At 47.1% G+C, this 21,810-nt stretch overlaps 2 protein-coding genes across 4 annotated transcripts in view; both read right to left on the bottom strand.

Annotated features, from left to right (window-relative positions):
- Oscp1 (organic solute carrier partner 1) overlaps positions 1 to 6,703 on the bottom strand; it is a 36,119-nt gene extending 29,416 nt beyond the window's left edge. The window contains exon 1 of one of the 2 annotated variants that reach the window (XM_028885445.2): positions 6,050 to 6,703. In XM_028885445.2, coding sequence (XP_028741278.1) covers positions 6,050 to 6,161 — 112 coding nt within the window. In that variant the 5' untranslated portion in view covers positions 6,162 to 6,703. The remainder of the gene's footprint in view (positions 1 to 6,049) is intronic. The other variant, XM_028885446.2, reaches the window with a different exon arrangement.
- A 2,867-nt stretch (positions 6,704 to 9,570) lies between these two features.
- Mrps15 (mitochondrial ribosomal protein S15) lies at positions 9,571 to 18,179 on the bottom strand. 2 transcript variants are annotated; one of them, XM_028885447.2, is made up of 8 exons: positions 17,916 to 18,179; positions 17,643 to 17,684; positions 16,526 to 16,604; positions 14,825 to 14,873; positions 13,937 to 14,021; positions 11,611 to 11,669; positions 10,056 to 10,247; positions 9,571 to 9,734 (listed from the first exon to the last, which is right to left on the bottom strand). In XM_028885447.2, the coding sequence occupies exons 1-8, from the start codon at positions 18,043 to 18,045 to the stop codon at positions 9,597 to 9,599; spliced, it is 774 nt and encodes a 257-aa protein (XP_028741280.1). In that variant the 5' UTR covers positions 18,046 to 18,179; the 3' UTR covers positions 9,571 to 9,596. The 2 variants fall into 2 exon arrangements, with proteins under 2 accessions (XP_028741280.1, XP_037058821.1); XM_037202926.1 differs by lacking the exon at positions 17,643 to 17,684 and having other exon boundaries at positions 17,916 to 18,139.
- Positions 18,180 to 21,810: the final 3,631 nt, after the last annotated feature.

Genomic DNA, 21,810 nt, shown 5'->3' with positions numbered 1-21,810 from the left:
CTCCTCTTAGAAGGCTCCAGAAGTTGTGTTCTCCAGTGCTATAAGAACATACATTATGCTGGGCACAGTGGCACACATCTTTAATCCCAGCACTTGGGAAGCAGAGGTAGGCAGATCTCTGTGAGTTCAAGGCCAGCCTGGTCTACAGAGTGAGACACTGCCTAAAACAAAAAACAAAAACAAAACAAAACAAAACAAACAAACAAACAAAAAACCAGCAAGCATACATAATTTAAAGCAGACTTTTAACACTAGCTTCCCAATGAAGAATAATTCCAAGAACAGACAGAAAAAGGAGTTTCTTTTTGAAAGTCTGATTTAAAAAAAAATAATTTATTTAACTTTTGTTTTGTTTTGTTTTGAAGACAGGGTTTTTCTGTGTAACTTTGGAACCTATCCTGGAACTCCCTTTGTAGATCAAGCTGGCTTTGAACTCAGAGATCTTCCTGCCTCTGCCTCCCTAGTGCTGGGACTAAAGGCGTGCGCCACTACTGCCTGGCTATTTAACTTTATTTTATGTGCATTGGTGTGAAGGTGTCAGATCCTCTGGAACTGGAGTTACAGACAGTTGTGAGCTGCCGTGTGGGTGCTGGGAATTGAACTCGGGTCCTCTGGAAGAACAGTTGGTGTTCTTAACCACTGAGCCATCTCTCCAGCCCTGGACAGTCTGATTTTTTTTTTCCTCCCTAGAGCTAGGATTGAATCTAGGGTCTTGTGCATTTTAGCAGGTAAGTGTTGTACCTTGAATTTCATGTCTTTTTTTTTGTTTTTTTTTTGAGACAGATCTCTACCCTAAGTCCTGAAAATCAACTTTTTCCCTTTCTCATGTCGTTGGTGGGAACATTTCAGTCCACAGCCTCCCTCCACTTCCACTTTCCCACCCCTTCCAATAAAGAGTTCCACACACAAATCCACGTGTGGAAAGCATTTCACAACTAATGGCATTTTGGGAAACACTTGCCACTGTATTGCTTGGGAATGATCTGAAGTACAGTGAAGCGATGCACACCTTCACCGCACACTGGCAGGGCCTCCACATACAGTACTAACAGCTCTTTTGAGACTAGCAGGCTCCACTGTGAGGTCAGATTCTCCTCGAAGTCACCGTCTTTCTCAAGAGTCACGGGCTTAGCTGGGCCTGGTGGCACAGGACTGTAGTTCTAGCTACTCAGGTCGCTGAGGCTGGACCAAAAGTTTAAGATCTGCTGGACCTACAGAATGAATCCAATGGCAGCTTAGTGAGACGCTATCTCTAAATCAGGTGGGCTGGGAAGCTCAGTGGCAAAGCGCTTGCCTAGTGTGCATGGCATGCGCTAGGTCCAGTTCCCAGCACTGGGGGGGGGCGATAAAGTCATAGGCTTTTGGAGAGACTGTCACCGGGAAGCAGGCCCTGGTCCGGCCTTCCTAAAGCAGTTATTTGTTTCTTGGGCATTGTATTCACACCTGATGGTTCTCTGTGGTATTAGCCCCATGGACTTGCAGTATTTAGTGATGGAGAGTTTTCATCCTCTTGACGATGTGTCTGGGGACAATGACACTCTGCCTGCTGTGGATAAAACTGGAAAACGCCAGGGAGCATTGTGACTCCAGTCGGCAATGGCACCCAGCACCAGCAGAGGGCTCTAGAGAGCTGCCAGGTCCTCCCCATTTTCCTCTTTAAAGAGGCAGGGTAGGTACCGTGGGCCCCGCCTTCTGCCCTCCGGATGAGTCAGTCTGTTCAACTTCAGTTATACTTTGCATGGGATGTAGGCCTATGGGTTTCGGGGCGGGCTGTTAAATTTCATCCAGAAAAATCAGAATAGAACACCACTGCTATTTAGTCCTTCGGTAGGACATGTCTTAGGAAAACAAAAACAAAAACAAACAAACAAACAAAAAAAACAAGCAAACAAACAAAACAAGAACAAAAAGCCACTTCACAGTCATGTGGTCATGATCTCAGTTTCCTCTCTCGTAATAAGAAACGTAAACACGACGTAACAGGGTTTTGGCTCTAGGGCTTTTCTGAGGACAGAAGTGAGGCAAAAGGTAGCTTTTATTGCCCACTCTATTGCTTAAAATGCGAGACAGCATTTAGAATGCACCTCTCACCTGCAGCCTCATTAAGAGCATGCTTCCTTTCTGTTCAACGCTAAACTCTGGCTGCATTGTGGGAGAAACTGCAATGCCTGTGCTGGCCTTGTGGGAACAGGGACGGCCTCCAGGAGACCAATTAGTTGTGTAAGATAATGAAAACAGCTCCAAGAAACACAATTGCCCCAAAGCCTCCATGAGGACTAATTTAGCAAGTCTGTGTTTTTATTGGCCGGTGTATAGGCATCTGTCACAATGGCCCTGGCTCCAGCTTCTGCAGCGACACCAGCTTTAACAGCAGAAGAGCCTCGCTCTTCTCAGCTTCTCCATTTCATGCTGTTTGCTTTCCTTCTCTTCTACAAGGCCTCACTGGTCAACTATATCATCATTTCTCTTAGAAACTCGATATGCACACACACATGCACATTGTGCCCATTTGTGTGTGTGTGTGTGTGTGTGTGTGTGTGTGTGTATCTCAAAGTCTTCTGTCTCCTCTTGATCCACCAGATCCCACAGAATTCCCATACAGTCCAGTCAGAAAAGGCAACATAGTGCCGCAGTTAAGGACAAGCCGGACAGGAGGAGGAGCTCTGAGTCTCATGGCCTCGAGTGGTCAAGTCGCTTACTCTTGCCACCACCGTGCAACCCTAGGCAAAGCAGCTTTGGCTTTTCTTGTAGATTTGGCTGGTAGTGTTATCTAATGACAGAAGGGCTGTAGGTATCAATGAAGTATTGATACAGTGGAAAAACTGTTTCCATAGTCAGGAGTGGTGGCTTGCGCCTACAATCCCAGCACTTAGGAGGTTGAGGCAAGAGGACTGTTGAGAATTCCAGGCCAATCCATGCTACTCAGTGAGTTTTGGGACAGCTACAGCATGAACACTGTTTCAACAATGCAAAATAAATATTTTATTGTTGTTGTTATAGAGATGTGTCTTGAGTTTTAGAATCAGTTATGGACTGGGCTCATCAATTCCACTTCCAGGAGCTGCACAGAAAGGCTTAATCCAGTTCTCCCTAAATCTCACATGGCGTGACATCTGCCAGAAACTGTGGAATGAGTGAGCGTATGAAAATGAATTACTAAAGACGGCTGAAAGTCCATAAACCTGGATCTAGGCAAACCAGAAAGACTACCACTCCTAAACATTTTTTTTCCTGGATATAATGGCGCACAACTGTGATACCAACACTAGGGTGGTGAGAACAGGGGGATCAGAAGTTCAAGGCCAGCCTTTGTTACATGAGACCCTGTCTCAGAAAACCAAAATAGTGAGCTTTCATATATATTGTACTTCTGAGACAGGGTCTCACTATGTGGTGCTGGCTGGCCTGGGATTTACTAGGTAGACCAGGCTGGCTTTGAACTCACTAGGTAGACCAGGCTGGCCTTGTATTCATTAGGTAGCCCAGGCTGGTCTTGAACTCACTAGGTAGCCCAGGCTGGTCTTGAACTTGCAGTGATTCTCTTGCTTTAGCCATCCAAGTGCCTGGCTTACACACTATAGCTCTTGGTTTTTAAATTTTTATTTTATTTTGTTTATTTATTTATTTTTTATTTATTTATTTATTTAGTGTGTGTGTGTGTGTGTGTGTGTGTGTGTGTGTGTGTGTGTTTAAGACAGGGTTTCTCTGTGTAGCCTTGGCTGTCCTAGAACTCACAGAGATCCGCTTGTCTCTGCTTCCTGAGTGCTGGGATTAAAGGCGTTCGTCACCACACCCAGCTAAATTTTTATTTTTAATTATGTGTATGTGTCTGGGTATGTGCCTGTAAGTACAGGTGCTCTGGGAGGCCAGAGGAGGGTGCTGGATTCCCTGGGCTTGGAGTTACAGGTAGCTGTACACTTCCCAGTGGATGCTGGGAATGGAACATTGAAAGTGGAGCAAATGCTCTTAACTGCAGACCCTTTTTCAGCCTGCAACTTTAGTTGTTAAAGACAAAGCCTGGCTCCTATTTACAGAACCTTGCCCAGACCGCCTCTGGAAAGACAGTATTAACTACTAACTGTGAACATGAAATGCATGTTCATTCAGTCCTTACAACTTTGCTTTCAGGTGTGTATTATTATTATTATTATTACTATTACTACTACCATTTTATAGAAAAACAGGCTCACAGAAGCTACACCCCAAGATCATACAGCTAGCTAAATGTGGAATCTAGACCTGCATGCCTCCAAAGTGCACACCTTTTTTTTTTTTTTTTTTTTGTTGTTGTTTGTTTGTTTGTTTGTCTGTGTAGTTTTGGTGCCTGTCCTGGAACTCACTCTGTAGACCAGGCTGGCCTCAAACTCATAGAGATCCTCCCGCCTCTGCCTCCTGAGTGCTGGGATTAAAGGCATGTGTTACCGCTGCCCGACTAGGGCACACTCTTAATTGCTAATTTACATTGTCTTCCAAGAGGCAGAATATCTAGAGAAAGCTAGCCTGTCAGTCCCTAGGGTCATTAGCCTGAGTGAAATCACACCACACAGGCAGCAACAAACACAGAAGCCTTCTGAGGAAGGAACAGGATGCTATATAAAACTGCCAAGTTGTTCAGCAAACCTTTCCAGAGCACTGCTTTATTCTGATCTGGTGTTGAATGCTAGATGCTGAAGTCCAAACACGAGTAAGCCAAGTAAGCAGGCAGACACACATAAACAGATGTGTACCAAACAGCCATGTAGTAAAGTATAGAGAAGCATGGACAGGGTGCTGTGAGCATTTCGGAAGTCCTTTTCCTATAGAAGGAGGCCTCCTGACGGACAATGGTTCCTCAGGTCAGTGGTACAGAAGATGAGGGAAAGGATGGAGAGGCAGAGACCACAAGCATGGAGTCATGAAGGAAGGACACAGTTTAAAGATCTACATACACTCTGGTGTGATTAGAACTCAAAGTGTGAATCAAGCAAGGATGGGAAATCACTGGGAAGGGTGCCAACGTGTCTTGCATAGGACTTGGCCTCCATTTAGAAAGGAGTGGGAAGCTGACTGCAGGTTTTAGGGAGAGATGGTACTAGACATTTTTGCTTTTTGTAAAGCCCTCTGGTAGCAATGTTCCAAATGAATGGAAGGGAACGACATAGGGAGTTCTCTTATCTGTCTAGGCATGAACTTACACGAAATCAGACACAACAGTAATTAACCGAGTGTGTACGTTTAACATCAGTTGGGTGAGTGTGCATAAGCTATTGAGAGAGAACAGTGTTTTCATCAGTGTTCATCACCTCTCCTTAGAAATATAATAGTTCACACTCAATCCCAGGAAATTTGGTGAACAAAGTTTGATGAGAAGAAAAAATGTGACAGTGTTCTGGGTGGTCGTTTCTCTGTGTATCACATATGGCATAATTTTGCATTTACAAGCTTTCCAATATCTTCACAATCACATTCCCCTCCAACACTTGCAAAGGTAAAGAAATAGGTTTTTACTCTTATCTATATTATTTTAGGCCCCTACATTTCTAGACATGACTTCTGAAATGAGCATGACTAATCTTCAGCGTATGTGTGAGGACAGAAACACGCGGGGGTCAGCATCTGTTCCATGGGGGTTAGAAGAGGATGGTGATACTAGCCCAAAGCATATTATCAGGTGAGCAGCCGGGAAACTTTTGGAAGTGGGCAAATTTCAAGAGACCAGGAAATAGAGGTTTCAGGTACTTTGAGTATGTCCAATGCAGGTGTTAGATTTCTCTGTGGGGAAATGCTCTTTTGGAGAATTAATTTGACTCCTGAGGGCTTCCAACTGCATGGACGCTGCGTCTTGTGAGAAAGGTACCCGGCTGTCAAAGTGAAGTGCGCAGAGGCCTTGGTCTGGCTGTTGGGAAGGGGGCATGGGGGCAGGAATGGGGTGCCGGTCTGGCCTTACGCATAGGGGGTGGAGGCGGGAGAGCGAGGCGCGCGGGGGAGTTGGGGAGGGCTAGGCTGAGGGTCTGGATGGGGACACTTAGCATCGTGGTGATGAGGGGAGCAGGCTGTGGGGGCCTCTTACCTTTGCGGGCCTTGTCTCCGGGAATGTTCTGAGCCCTCAGCCGCTGGTCCAGGACGTAGAGCATCTCCCCGCCCAAGTTCAAAAAGAGCAGCGGCAGAGTCCGCACCGACATGATGGAGGAAACCCGCAGGGCAGGTGAAGGAAGAGCCCCAGGGTTAGATTTAGCAGCCTGGAGGCCCCTCCGCGTCCCATAGTCCGGTTGCTGGGGCAACGCCGCGGACCGGAAGGAAGAACCAATCAGAGGGCGGTTTGATGAGAGGTGGCCCAAGAGCGGGGGCTCATTGGGCTAGGTGACAAAGACCGCTTCAGGGGATTGGTCCGAATGGGTGCGCGACGTTGGCCTCCGGGGAGCGCTGGTTTTGAGTTTTCCATCGGAGCCTTCAAGTGCCACGATCCTTCCAGACAGCCCCGCACGGTGTGTCGCAGCATAGCCAGGCCCCAGTCTTACCGTGGATGAACAAGGAAAGTCAGCCCCAGCCCTGGGAGCCGCCAACCCGGTCCAGAGTCTCGACCCGCTGTGCTGTTCCGGGCAGATTTGTCAGCATCTCCCAGAGATGCTCGGAGAAACCAGTGAGATCACGGCAAGCGCCACGAAGACACCCTAAGTTATACCAGTCCCTCATCTCGATGAGTTATATCATTTGTATTTCCTTCCTAAACCCTCCCGGAAGCGATGCCACACCGGATTTCCTACTCGGTGGAGCAACGCGGCCCGGCCCTCTTAGCGGCTTGAGCAGGCTTCGCACACGGTTCTCCACCCTCCGCTCCAGGATTAGGTTTGGCTGGTTCTTTTCAGTGGATCCCAGTAGATTTCAGTGTTTCTGCTAATCATTTCCCCCTCCAGCCACAGCAGTCTTGAGTTTTGGCTCCGCATCCACCTTTCTGGGTCCTATTAATAATCAGCCACCAAATTCTTTTTCTCATATAATCTTTCTTTTCTCAGGTTTATCCTTTTATTTCCCTTTCTGTATTCCTATGTTCCTTCGAATCACTGCTTTGTGCAGCACTTAAAAATCACTTAAAAACAGCACGTTCCAGACTGAACGGTGGTGGCGCACACCTTTAATCACAGCACTTAGGAGGCAGAGACAGGCGCATCTTCGTGAGTTCGAGACCATCCTGGTTTACAGAGTTAGTTCTAGGGCAGCCAAGGCTACACAAAGTAAACCCTGTCTCAAAAAGCAAACAAACAAAAATAACAACAAACCCTCTCCCAGCACATTGGTGGCTTCCTCCTTCTGGCATCCTCCTAGTCGGTTTCCTTTCCTCTTAGCAGCCAAGCTTTTTGAAACCATATCGTACAACTTGAGCTTCTGACACCCCAGTCCCACCTGTAATAAACATCTGTATCTTATGCTGAGCCTCCATGCATTGTTATCAGCCTAGCTCCCAAAAGTATTTGAAGTTTTGTCAAAACAGACTCTGTTTCTTTCCCCTCTGTGAGTGTCAGGCAGTATATGGAATCAAGACTGAACTAGGAGCCAGGCTTGGTGACACAGGCCTTTGGTCCCAGCACTTTATAGGTAGAGTCCAGCCTGGTCTACATAGCAAGTTCCAGGACAGTCAGGCCTGTGACTTTGTCTTAAAAAACAAACAAACAACAACAACAACAACAACAAAAAACAAAACTAGAGGGAGCTAGGTTTGAACCCTAATTAACTTGTGAATTTGGACACGTTGCCTAAGCTTGCTGAGCCTGTCTTCAATAGGAAGACAAGTAGGTCAGGTGCAGTGGCACACACTTTTAATCCCAGCACACAGGAGACAGTGGCAGGTGGATCTCTGTGAGTTCGAGGACAGCCAGGGCTACACAGAGAAACCCTGTCTCGAAAGACCTAAAAAACGAGAAACAAAACAAAAAATATGAAGATGAATTGTGTGGTTATCCCCTCCAGGAACAGTACGAAGGCCTTAATGAAATGGGCCTGGAGTGGACTAGAGGTCCAGTGCTACAGGACCAAGTGCCAACCTCTCAGGCGACTGAGGGGTAAGGAGAAAAGGGTCACACTGGTGGATCAGGCCGCAGGAAAGGCAGTTTTTTTTTTTTTTTTCTCGAGACAGGGTTTCTCTGTGTAGCTTTGCGCCTTTCCTGGGACTCACTTGGTAGTCCAGGCTGGCCTCGAACTTGCAGAGATCCACCTGGCTCTGCCTCCTGAGTGCTGGGATTAAAGGTGTGCGCCACCACCGCCGCCCGGCTTGGAAAGGCAGTTTTAATGTGCCACCCCCACCAGGCTTCATCTTCACTTCTGAGTCTTTCTACCCACTCACCTTCCCCTTCATCTCAAGGGGCTCCTGTGCCCTGGGAGTCATTTTTCCTGACATGGCCGGTTTTCCTTTTACATTGCTTCCTGGTCAATATAAACTCTTGGAGAGGGGCTGGAGAGATGGCTCAGTGGTTAAGAGCATTGGCTGCTCTTCCAGAGGACCTGGGTTCAATTTCTATCAACAACATGGCAGCTCACAGCTGTCTTTAACTCCAGTCTCAGGGGATCTGACACCTTCACACCAATGCACATAAAATAAAATTAAATAAGTTAAGAAAAAATACTCTTGGAGAAAGGGTTTCATGTAGTCCAGACTGGTCTCATACTAGCTAGTTATGCAACCAAGGATGACCTTGAAATGAATTCCCAAGTGTTGGAATTGCAGTCATTCAAATGCCACAGCCCAGTATCTCCAGGAAATTACACACCCAAGGCTTCAGCCACCTGGCAGCTCCCAAACTGCTCTGGTTCAGGTCTCAGCCCTCATCTTCCACCTGTTCTTTGGTAGTAGCACTTTAACATATCTTTCTCTTTGTAGGGTTTTCCTTCTCAGAATGAGGTCCAAAGTTCTTTCTTCAGTATGATGAACTCCTAGGCTGAAGCCCTATGTTACAGTATTTAATTCTGAGTCCCACTGTCCCTGAATCTAGAAACCTAGATTTCTTTCCCTTTTAACTTGCAGTTTCTTCAGCCTAGATGCCATTTCTCTCTGCCCTGTAAACTCTTCTGCTGTGGAATAATCCTGTACACTGTGTAGATTACGCTGTTGTTGGTTTAATAAAAAAGCTGATGGGCCAATAGCTTTTTTGGCCCAATAAGGTTGGGCAGGAAAACCAGACTACGGACACCAGGAAGAAGGAGGAGGAGGAGAGTCACCAGGAGATGCAGAGGGAACACATGCTGCAGGACAGGTAAAGCCACACACCACATGGCAATATGTAGATTATTGGAAATGGGTCAATTTAAGTTGTAAGAGCTAGTTAGTAACAAGCCTAAGGTATTGGCTGAGCATTTATAATTAAGTCTCCGTGTAGGTTATTTGGGAACTGGTAGGCAGGAAAGAAAGGTCCGTCTACACTCCTCCTCAACCTTTAGGACCCAGTCAGGTAGAGAGTTCCTACAGCTGCCCTCCTACCCAGCCAGCATTACCTCTCTGAAACACACCCCATGACATGTTTTTATGACTGCATCCACTGGGTGATAGGCGGAACTCTGCCTCTGAGATCCCAGGGCCAAATGAAAAGAAGGCATCTTCCATCACTCTCCAAGCAGAACGGACTTTATTAGTTTTCTTTGGTCACCTCTTGTAGGGTTTGGGAAGGCTTCTCCGGCACCCCCTGGCTGTTTTGTTTTTTGGCAGCCACTGCAGCAGCTTTTAAGGCCCTTCTTTGCTTCTTCCGCTTCTGCACCTCCTGGAAAACCTGGTGGTTGAAAGGGGATAGGAAGGGCTGGGGATTTAGCTCAGGGGTAGAGCACTTGCCTAGCAAGCGCAAAGCCCTGGGTTTGGTCCTCAGCTCTGACAAAAAAAAAAAAAGGGATAGGAAAAGGCTTTCTAATTTTACGCAAAACCTCAGGTTTGGCGCAGGTCTGGGGGAACTCTCTGATGGAACCCCATTCTTTCTCCATGTGCTGGTGACCTGGGCCAGTTCTAAGCCATGGTCAGAAACAGACAACTTTTCCCTTCTACTCTTCACCCCGGTCCGGGGAGACCGAACAAAGCAACCGACCCTATTGATTCATACCCGAGTGCACAGGGCCTTCTTGGCAAGGATGCGGCGGTGGACCTTCTGGAAGTGCAGAGGGGGTAAGGTATATTCCACCCCCAGCTCTCTGCACGCCTTCTCGAAGACATCATAGTTGGTCTGCCGGAGGAGTTTGAGCATCTTTTTCCTTTGGTCGATGCTCATCAGCAGATGGCGTTTGTGGGCTTTGTCCTATAGAAGAATCTGCATTACTATTATTATTTGTTGTTTTAAGACAAGGTCTCACTCTGTGGCCCAGGCTGGCCTCAAACACATGGCAATTCTCCTGCCTCAGCGTCCTGGTTGCTGGGATGACAGGCCTAGGCCACCATACTCATTACTCTTAATTTTAGTGTTCTATAAGTATTAACGGTGTTTACCGTTAACGAGGTATGGTCATTTCATTGACCCATCCCAACAATCTCGTGCAAACATTACTGCACTTCTGCAGGAGATGCTGTCAATGTACATAGTTACAGACAGGAAAATAAAGGCTTGAGCTCAGGTAACATTCAACAGCTCTTCAGACTGTGGGCCCTGAGGTCAAGTCTTCAGTCTGGGTCTACTGGCTGGTCTGACTCCAAATCTCACACTCTCCCTTGTACTATCCACTCAGCTTCTCCGGCACTTAGCAGATTGTCAGCTTGAGTAGGGAGAAACAGGACCTTACTCTCTATTCCAGGTCCTGCTCCGTGAGGGGCCTCTGCAGTGGAGCTAGGATTCTACACCTCAAATGAGCAAAACTGATTTCCAAAGAGCATACTCAACCAGCTCCTGGGAGTACTCAAGGCTAGACCAGTCTGTGTTCATAATTACATACTTATTAAAAACCACAAGCAGTGTGGTGTGATGGCACAGACCTATAATTTAGCTCTCAGGCAGCTGAAGCAAAAGGATGGAAATTCAAAGTCAGCCTGGACAGCACAGGGACCAAAACCAATGGCGATTTCCTACTTCTGGCAGCTACTGCACTGAGTGCTTAAGAACATGGGGCCCTTGGCAAGACTGCTTCATTCCAAGTGTCAGGCATCACTTCTAACAGTGTCCCTTGAGGAATAATGTCACTCCATGGCAAGACTGCTCCTCTGGAAGATTCGAAAGACACAGTCCCAGGTTCCCAAGAGATGATGTGAAGAGCCTAGAGGAGTGCTGTGCACCATATTAATTGCTAGTATTAATTCTTGTAATCCTTGCAGTCCTGTGGCAGGGGTCCTACTTTACAGATGTGACAGGCTCACTCCAATAAGCTTCCCAAAGTCACAGCGACTTTAAGTAGAAGTAACAGCTAGGATCTGAACAGGTCAACCTGACTATCCATGCATTCAACAGATATTTATTAAGCACCCACTATGTGTCCAATGTGACCATAGTCTACAGTCTGTTTTCTTGACCATTGACGACTCTCAGCAGAGTTCTGTAAGGCTCCCTTTGTCCCTCTAAAGGCAGAAGGGGAGTGTTTTCCTACTGGGGTTGAGATGTCAGTCATTGACGTCTTACTCCCAGACTCCTCTCCCCCAGGCTACTGTGGTTTAGCTCCTCTGTGTACAGGGCTTACCTTTCGATGTTTCTGCATATGTTCTTCATAACTGCGGATCTTGACAGTCAAGGCAACAACTGAAACCACAAACCACAGAGGATGAGAGCTGGGCACAGAGGAAGGAAGTACCCAGGCCCACCTCATGTTTTAAGAACCAAAGAAATAACAATCACCAATGCTTTTGTATAGCTTTCTAAATTCCAAAGCACTCTGAATTGCAAGATCTCAAAAGACTTGGATTATCTTTCTACTAGAAAAGCAAGCTCAAGAAAAGGAAATGACTTAATTCATAAAGGTCATTATCCACCATAGCAAACAGCATTGTGTATGTGGTGGTGGTGGTGGTGGGTGGTGGGGTAGTGGGAGAAGATGGTTGACACAAAGTCTCACTATGAGGCTCAATCTGACCTTACACTTGCTATGTAGCCCAGACTGAACTTGTAATTCTTCTGCCTCTGCCTACTTTACCTAGAATTATGGGTGTGTGCCACTATGCCTGGCTGATAAACAGCACTCTCAATGGCAAAAATTTAGTCCTATTTTTGACACTGTGATACAGTGTTTTCATGTACAAAGCTCATGCCTGAGAACAGTGCGATTCAGCCACAAAAATGACAGAGGCACAGGCAGGTGGGTCTCCGTGAGCTGTCGACACCGCAAGTTTCAGGCCAGCTGGGGCTACACAGGAAGACAATGTCTAAAACAATGGCTGTCAATCTGTGGGTCTCAACCCCTTTGGGGGACACCTATCAGATATCCTGCATAGCAGATATTTACATTGCGATCATGTCAGTAGCAGAATCAGTTATGAAGTAGCAACCACAACATGAGGAACTGTAATAGAGGGTTGCAACATTAGGAAGGCTGAAAACCACTGGTCTAAAAGGAAAGAGACAAAGACCCTAAAAACAACAACAAAACCAGAAACCCATCAATGTTTTCACTAAGCTTATGATTTTGTGTTGAGTTGGGCTGCATTCATAGCTACCTGGGGCACATGCGGCCTGCAGGCCACAGTTTGAACATACTAGCAAGAGCATTAAATTCAGGAATTAACTCTAGCATACAATCACAGTTAGTGACTCACCACTCTACTAGAGATCTCAGCCAGCACATTAAGATAAGATTCTAGGGCTGGAGAGATGGCTCAGAGGTTAAGAGCACCAACTGCTCTTCCAGAGGTCCTGAGTTCAATTCCCAGCAACCACATGGTGGCTCACAACCATCTGTAATGAGATCTGGCACCCTCCTCTGTGTACATAATAAATGAATCTTTAAAAAAAAAAAAAAAAAAAAAAAAAGATAAGATTCTAAAACTGTCAAGAGGGTCCAGAAGGTGGCTGAGTGGGTAAAGATGATGTGGCACAAACTTGACACCTGAGTTCACTTCCTGGAGTCCATGGTGGAAGAAGGAATGGATTTCTGAAAACTGTCCTCTGATCTCCACACCCTCACACGTCATATACTTACACACACAATAATAATAATAATAAATAAACTGAAAATATACTATTTTTCTGTGCTTTCATTATTAAGTTTTTAGAACTAAAACTTCTCAGAGGACTGGAGAGGTGGTGTAGGGTTAAGAATAGCTACTATTCCAGAGGACCCAAGTTCGGTTCCCAGTACATAGTGGCTCATAACCATCTGTAACTACAGCTCCAGGAGATCTGAAGCCTTTTTCTGACTTCTGCTGACATCAGGCACACACATAGTGCAGACACACATGCAGGCAGGCACCCATACACATTAACAAAATAGATTTTTAAAAAGTGAATGAGGCACGAAGAGGGAGGGGGTACTAAACGCTGTAACGTAGGATAATGGCTAGGTAAGGAAACATGCAGAGACTTCACTGGGCCACTAATTCACCCCCCTGCTGCCCCGTGGTTCAAAAGGCTTTCACTCATGTCTAAGGAGGGCTATTGCCAATTCCAGCTGGAAACTAACAGGAACATGGAAACGTTCAAGCCAATGGGCATAACAGCACTCCACAGATGTGAGTCTCACTGTTACTAGCCTAATCTTTTGTTTCCGGAGTATGTTCATATTCTCTAGATTCTCAAGTCTTGCTACAAAGTAGGACACACAGTCTTCTGCCCTGTCCCCCGCTAGCTCCATCTTCAGAGTGGGAAGCAGGGACCCTAGAGAAGATAGGTGACCTGTGTGATTTCACACAGAGCAATGGGCAGGATACAGTGGATGACTCAGCATCACTGACTTTGGGATCCAGAGTTCCAGTCCATCATATCTCTCCCCTTCCCAAGCCCCATCAAGAGCCCTAGACGAGGTACCAGCTAGCAGACTCCTTTGTACCTCCACTTCCAAGGGCCCCTGGACCAACCTCGAGCCTCCAAGGTTCTGGAATCCTCAGGGTTTTCTGAAATCTTGTTCATCCATTGTTCTTGTTTGATTTTCAACCTCTCTTTCTGTTGAAGACAGAAATTGGGGGAAATCTGTGTGGTTTATGATCCTTGAAGGACCAACCTTCCTGACTGGAAGGCTGCAGTTATGTGAGGCCAGAGCTTACTATATTCACTAAGGCCTTGGCCAACCACATGGCTACGCATATCCTCATGAGCCCAAGGTCAAAAATAGAAATAAGAGAAATAGTTTGTTGGCTTAATGTCCTTAAAATCTGCTTACTCATTCATGTACGCATCTGGGGTGGTCTGAGTAAGAACGGCCCCCCTAGATCCTGTACTTGAATGCTCAGTCACCAGGGAGTAGCGCTGCCTGAGAAGGATTAGGAGGCGTGGCCTTGTTGGAGGAAGTGTGTCACTGGGGGTGGACTTTGGCCTTTCAAAAGCCAAGCCAGTCCCAGTGTCTCTCTTTGCCTATGGATTGGGATGTAGTTCTCAGCTACTGTTCAGTGTCTACATGCATGCCACCATGTTTCCTACCGTGACGATAATGGACTAGACCTCTGAAACTGCAAGCCAGCCCCAAATTAAATGCTTTCTTTCATAAGAGTTGCCTTGGTCACAGTGTCTCCTCACAGCAAAAGACAAACTAAAATAGTGCCTAAGATGACAGCTTTACTGTGGACCTATTTATCAGATGTCAGAGGCACAATGGAGGAGCAAAACTCTCTCTTCATGGTGCTTACGTTGGAGAGAGACTGACGGTGGGAGAAACGTTCTAACTGGGGAAGCCTGAGGTGTAGGGATGGAAGGAGCTCCCAGGGAGAAGACTGAGGGAGGCCAAGACTTAGGGTAGCACAAGTACTCACCTTGTTGGCCATTTCTAAAGACAAGATTCTTTTCACAACATCATCAACCCTGCGGAAAAAAGACAGCAATGAGACAAGTACTAGGAAGGGAAAGAAATGTTTTTCTCTTCAAAAATTTATGTATTTGTATATGTGCAGGTGTCTGTGGAGGCCAGAAGAAGATGTGTGACCCCTGGAGCTCTGAGTTATAGGTGATTTTGAGCTGTCTGGCATGGGTGCTGGGACTACAACTCCTGTCCTCTGGATGAGCAGCAACACTCACTGCTAAGCCATCCAGCTGGTCTAACCACGAGCCGTTTAAACTAGTTGACAGTAGTTTAAAAGGGAAGAATGGCAGAGTAATACTTTATCTTAAAAGGTGGTGGCCCTGGAGAGATGGCTCAGTGGTTAAGGGCACTTGTTGCTCTTGCAGAGAACCCAAGTTCAGTTTCCAGCTTATAATCATACATAACTCCAGTCCCAGGAGATCCAATGCCCTCTTCTGACTGCTGTATGTATTTGGCACACATGTGGCACACAAACATATATGTGGGCAAAACATATACATAAATAAATCTAAAAAAAAAAAATGGAAACAAAAACCAAAAGTAATCACGAACGGGGCTGGTCAGATGTCTAAAGGTGCTGTGTAAGCCTGGGCAAGCCTGAGCACTGGAACCACAAAGCTGTAGAGAACTGACTCCACAGAGTTGTCCTCCGATTTCCATATGTGACCTTGGTAGCTATCCTCTCCTCTCCCATCATGTACACACACACACACACACACACACACACACACACACACACACACACTTATTATAAATTAAAAAAAAAAAAAAGCGGGGGGGGGGAAGGACTGGAAAGATGGTTCAGTGGTTAAGAGCACTTGATCTAGCAAAGGGCCAGTGCTTGGTTCCTAGTACCCACATCAGTTGGCTCACATACTCCTTGATTCCAACTCCAGGAAATCCAATGCCACCTTCTGGACCCTGTGGGCACTCACACATATGGACACACATGCTGACACACACATGCACATAAATAAAAATAAATTGTTACGGAGAGTTATAAAGCAAGAACAAATGACAGTTACTTCTATAAGAAATGCAGCTCTCCAGAAGTGGGCAGTTATTTCTCAGGGACTCAAAGGCAACATGGCTCTCTGGTTTGTTGGGCTGAAGACAGCACCAGACAATTGGGGCTGTTGGCTTGAGTGTTCTGGTCTTGTCTTGGGGAAGGCAAAGGGAGGATTTACACCTTAGTTGGACACAGCCAGACTGCACAGTAGGCAAGACAGTCTGTCAGCTTGAGATTCAAGTGCTAGCTCTGTCTCTTAGATACTTAAAACAGAACATGTCTAACTCTATACAAATAGGACACAATTTCTTCTCTCACAGGGCTCGTGTGAGGTCAAGAGAAGAGAGATTTCTATCAAGTAGAATCTACCAGTAGAGCACGTTAGTTCTTTGGCATCTATTGGTACAAGGTCTTTACTCAGTGTACCAGGAAGAAAAGGGCAGTTGAGCTCTATGAGCATTGGCTGTCCCAGCTGCCCACCCGAGCCCACCATCCCTGGGGTCCTTCCCAGTGCTCACCACACCCAGGGCTCCACATAATCAAGCCTTAAGTACAACAGGCCAAGTCTTTAAGCCACCCTTTCCCCGCTCCCTGCCCATCCTCCCAGGATCCCTGTGTCCTCAAGTAGGGTTTCTTCCTGCTTACTTCTCCATTCTGGGGATGATGTCCTTGTATTCTTTGATGAATGTGGAAGGGGGTGGCTCATCATCTTGGTTGGGCTGGACTGTCAAACACAGGAATGGAATGGAAAACAGGGTTAACTCTCACTCTCCCAGGCTCTACTCTTCTCATCCACTTACCAAATCTGTGAGAAATGCCTAGGGTCTCAACAAGGTAACAGACTTATCTAAGCCAGTTTCTCCTCTGCAAGCCCTGTGGGCGCCCTGCTCTCCTATTTCATGTTGCAAACAGATGGCCTTCAAAGGATGTGTTCTGTGCCTGAACTTCTCACAAACCCACTTGCTTTTTACAGTGATCAGATGCCACAATGGGACAGGTTCTCCCATGGACAGGAGTGAGCTTGGCTTCCTTTGAATCACTTAATTTCCAGTCTGGTCCATGGTCTGGCCTAGAATAAGACTTTAACAAGCTTGCAGGTTGACTACATGAATGAAATAAAGGGGCAGAGAAAATGCAGGTAGCTTTGGGGGAATGCCAGTATCTAGTATCGATGACCAGAAGCTCAGCTTTGGTGTGTGCAGCATCCCTACTGTGTCCCTGGAGTCCAACCAAGATGATTATCCTGTTTAGTCTGACTCTGTTCTGCCACTCTGTAAAGGACACTAGCTGCGGTAAATACTACTGCACCTTACAATTTATTGAGCACAGGGCTAAGGGTGTTTTTCAAACGTGATCATGATTGAATCCTAATAACAACGTGTTCCAATGGATCCTTTGACACTCACATCAGCAATGGTTCACACAAAGTAAACTTGCCTCAAATAACATTTGTTGGTTGGAGGGCCCTAAGGCATACTAACTTGGGATGGGAAACTACACCCTTCAAGTCAGAATGGCGGATAAAAAGCGCTCCACTCTAGGAAGGTCTGGTGTTGCCAGCCAAGACCTCAATCGTTTCCACTAATATTCCACTACCTCCTCGCACACCCTATAAACGAAGACTTCTGGCCTAGGGCTCTATATGACATGGATGTAGGGGGTCTTCTCCTGCCCCCTGTGCACCACCTCTGTCCCTTTGTCCACCCCGAGCTTTCCAAGCGGTCTCTCTTCTGCGTCAAGTCTCAGCCCAAGTCCTCGCTACCTGGTTTCTGGATGGCGTATGCGCGGACGGCCTGCAGGAGACCTATGCAGAACAGAGAGAGCTGAGACTCACTTCCTCCGCAGCCCAGCAGGACCCGTCTACCACGGACTGTGGGCACCTGCACCTAACTAGCGCCCTAGTTCCCTCTCTCCCACTTGGTCACTCCTTTCCTAGCCACCACCCTTTGTTTCTCATCCTGCCACTGCCTTTCTCCGGGTGCCTGGTGTCCTCCATCTTCGCCCAGCCCCACTGCCCCCCAGCCCGGCGGCTCACTCGGAGGCTGCAGGCCGCAGCGTGCTAAGGCCAGACTGGCGCTTCCTCCGCCCCGCAGCGCAGACACTGGAGCCTGTGCCACTGCATGAGCACGAACGGAGCCTAGCGAGCGCCACGCCGCCCGCAGCATGGTGACTCCTAACCCCGCGGGCCGGCGCCGCCACTGACCCAGCTGCGGTGGCGCTAAGTTACATGGGCGCAGCCATGACGGTTCAGGCTCGACCAATCGAGGTGAGCGCTCGACCAAAGCAACCGAGGCCTGAGCGAATGGATTGGTTGGGAGTGCGGAGGAACTGGGGTGGAGCTGGCAGGTTTGGCCTGGTGGGTGGCCTTGCTCTATGGCTACTGGCATAGTGCTCTGTGTAAACTCTAAAATGCCACTTATTGACCTTGCATCCGGTCTTAATCACTTCCTGAGTTCTTGACCTTAGGTCAGTGGTTCTCAGCCTATGGATAACGGCCCATGGGGTGGGTGTCGAACGACCCTTTCACAGGGGTCGCATATCAGATATCCTGCATATCAGATATTTATATTACGGTTCATGACAGTAGCAAAATTACACTTATGAAGTAGCAGCCAAAATAATTTTATGGTTAGGGTCACCATAGCATGAGGGATTGTATTAAAAGGTTGCAGCATTTGGACGGTTGAGAACCATTGCCATAGGCTCTAGTTTTTTTTTTTTTTTTTTTTTTTGGGGGGGGGGAAGGGCTTCTGTGGAACTGGCCATACCCTTCCCAGAGGTTAATATTCTTTCTCATCTCTCCTTCCCTGGAGTCAGGGGCTCTGTAAGAACCCCAGGTTCCAGCCTTCTTTGGGCGGCTTGTAGCCCAGTGGCTAAGTAAGGATGGAGGTTTTGGAAGGGTACTGAGTGAGCGTTACTATGAGACCCTGTGGGCAAAGTCTACCTCTCTGGGTCACAGTGTTCTCAGACATCAAATGGGGATGGTAATGTGTCTTTTAAGTTGTTCAACCTATAAACTGAGCCTATAAATTGTATACAAAACACATGGTTAAATAGTTGGCATTCAGGATTCAGTTAGCTGTGATAATAGGGATGTAAAGACACATATAAAGGAAAAGTTGGGGGTGTAGGGGAAAGGGCCAAGGAAAGAACACCCTGGCCCTGACTTGACCCCAAGCCTGAGACCAGGGCCAGAGGAAAGTAGACACAGACACAGGCAAGGTTTTTCTGAAAAGGACTCCAATAGCACAGGAAATAATCTCAAGAATTGTTGAGAGTGTGGTTGTATGAAATTAAAATGACTTTGGGCAACTGGGGATGTAGTTTGGTTAGTAGGGTCTCTGCCTAGAATGCATAGTCCTGGCTTGGATCCTTAGCAGTATGTACAAATTGGATGTAGTGCCATGTGCCTGTAATCCCAGCACTTTGGATTAGAAGTTGTTCAAGGTCATCTTTGGTCATGGAGACCAGCCTGGGCTACATGACACCCTGTCTCAAAAAGGGGTGGGGTCAGGGAAGATGCTTCAGGTGGTAAAGTGTCTGCTGTGCAGCCATGAGGAGCCAAGATCAGATTTTAGCAGTCCTGTAAAAGCCGGGCACACTGCCTATAATTCCAGTGCAGGGGTTCAGGGAGGCAGAGTAGATGAATCCCGGGAGCTCAGTGGCCAGCTAGTCCAGGTGAATCCAGGAGCTCCAGGTTCAGTGAGAGACCCTGCTTACAAAGTGAGGTGAGGGCTGGAGAGATGAACACTTGTTACTGAAGGGACACAAGCCCACTTGAGCATGTGGCTCTGGCAGGCCTTGCCCTTCTCCCCCATTCCCTCTTCCTTGCTAAAAACCATTATATTGCATTCCTAAAGCTAGCCTCCAAGGTCCATTCCCTTATTTGGCCACTTCCTCCACCTGAGGCTGACTACCAAGGTACAGTTATTGGAAGTATTGAAGTTCAGCAATCAGAATCCCCCTTTGGCTCACCTAATTAATATGCCCAATTAAAATTAAACACTGAGCTGGACAGTGGTGGCGCTTGCCTTTAATCCCAGCACTTGGGAGGCAGAGCCAAGAAGATCTCTGTGAGTTTGAGGCCAGCCTAGTCTATAGAGCGAGATCCAGGACAAGAACCAAAACTACACAGAGAAACCCTGTCTTGAAAAACAAAAAACAAACAAACAACAACAACAAAAATTAAACATCTCATCCTAACACAGGGTTTCCTATTTTACCTTCCTCCATTTGGCTATGGGCCATGTCTGTCTCTATTCAGAGGCCGTCCTTTGTCGTCCCCCGCCCCCAACAATCCCCCTCCCCCCTCTCTCTTGTCCCCTTCCCCCTCATCCTCTATCTCTTTTACCACCACATCCCAGCCCATTCAAACACAGGCCTCCCTCCTTCTCCTCTTAATATTACACCGGCGCTGGGTAGCAGTGACACACGCCTTTAATCCCAGCACTCGGGAGGCAGAGTCAGGTGATCACTGTTCGAGGCCAGCCTATAGTTTACAGAGCGAGATCCAGGATAGGCACCAAAACTACTCAGAGAAACCCTGTCTTGAAACAAACAAACAAACAAAATTACACCTGCAAGGTCATTTGCTGCTGTTTCCTGCCTGAGTCAGAAAGCACCCACTTTCACTTTTCTTCCCACTTAATAAAGGGTCTCTCTGCGAAAACAGGTGTTTGGGTGTGGTTTGTTCCTAATCTGGGGTCTGGAAGGGAGCCCCTGCTGTTTGGGGTCCTCTTCAGTTGCTCTAGCAGAAGACCTGGGTTTGTGTCCTAGCATGTGACAGTTCACAGCCTTCTGTACCTCTCCTTCCAAGGGATCTGATGCTCTATTCTCATCTCTGAAGGCACCAGGTGTGCATGTGGTGGTGCACATACATACATGTAGTCAAAACACTCATACATGTAAAATAAGTACATCTTAAAAAAAAGTAAGCTGGATGGGCATAGTGGTGCATACCTTTAGTCACAGCACTTAGGATAGGTGGATTTCTGTGAGTTTGAGGTCAGCCTGGTTTACAAAGCAAGTTTCAGTCCAGCCAGAACTAGTGAGATCCTGTCTCAAAAACAATACAAAACAATAACTGTGGAAAATAGAGTTCAACCTTTGGTCTCTACACCTTCCTGTTTCAGTCTCCCAAGTGTTGGAGCTGTAGGTACCCCCGGGGCTAGTCTCTTCCTGTCTCTTCACTGTGTTTCCCAGCACTCCAGCTCCTCCCAAGAAGTCTTGCCTGTTTCCTGATAACCAGTTTCTTTCTTTCTTTCCTTCTTTCCTTCTTTCTTTCTTTCTTTCTTTCTTTCTTTCTTTCTTTCTTTCTTTCTTTCTTTCTTTCTTTCTTTCTTTCTTTCTCTCTCTCTCTCTCTCTCTCTCTCTCTCTCTCTCTCTCTCTCTCTCTCTCTCTCTCTTTCTTTCTTTTCACCTTTCCTGGAGCTGACTTGGTAGCCCAGGCTGGCCTCGAACTCAGAGAGATCCACCTGGCTCTGCCTCCCGAGTGCTGGGATTAAAAGTGTGCCCCACCACCTCCCGGCCTGATAATCAGTTTCAAGTCTCCACTGCCAGTATGGGAGCTCTCTATGGGGCCCTGAGCTGTCCTTTTTGAATCTCTGATGCTAGTGCAGGACTTAGATGCTAGGCAGGAGCTGGTGGAAAGAAGGAAGGAAGGAAGGAAGGAAGGAAGGAAGGAAGGAAGGAAGGAAGGAAGAGATGAGTGATTCTGAGAAATACCTTCTTGATTGTTGGGCCCTGAAAAGTAAAGACACTCAGCCATGCCCAAGGGCTTCTTTTCTAGGACCAGTGAGGTGGCTCCATAGGAAAAGGTGCTTGCCACTAAGCTGTGAGTCCAATTTTCAGGATCCACATGCTGGAAGGACGGAGTCAACTCCCAAAAGTTGTCTTCTGACCTCTGTGTGAGAGCCCCCATCCCAACAAAA

This window comes from Peromyscus leucopus, chromosome 2, assembly GCF_004664715.2.
Source record: "Peromyscus leucopus breed LL Stock chromosome 2, UCI_PerLeu_2.1, whole genome shotgun sequence".
In the NCBI taxonomy this organism is placed as follows: Eukaryota; Metazoa; Chordata; class Mammalia; order Rodentia; family Cricetidae; genus Peromyscus; species Peromyscus leucopus.
This window is presented reverse-complemented; position numbering and strand designations above follow the sequence as displayed.

Excerpts from the sequence above, each read along its gene's own strand:
- Mrps15 (XM_028885447.2), bottom strand. The coding sequence starts at position 18,045 with ATGCTGCGGGCGGCGTGGCGCTCGCTAGGCTCCGTTCGTGCTCATGCA. Across the intron at positions 17,685-17,915 it reads CTGCGGCCTGCAGCCTCCGA|GTCTCCTGCAGGCCGTCCGC; the intron begins GTGAGCCGCCGG and ends TGTTCTGCATAG. Across the intron at positions 14,022-14,824 it reads CTTTAGAAATGGCCAACAAG|AAAGAGAGGTTGAAAATCAA; the intron begins GTGAGTACTTGT and ends TGTCTTCAACAG.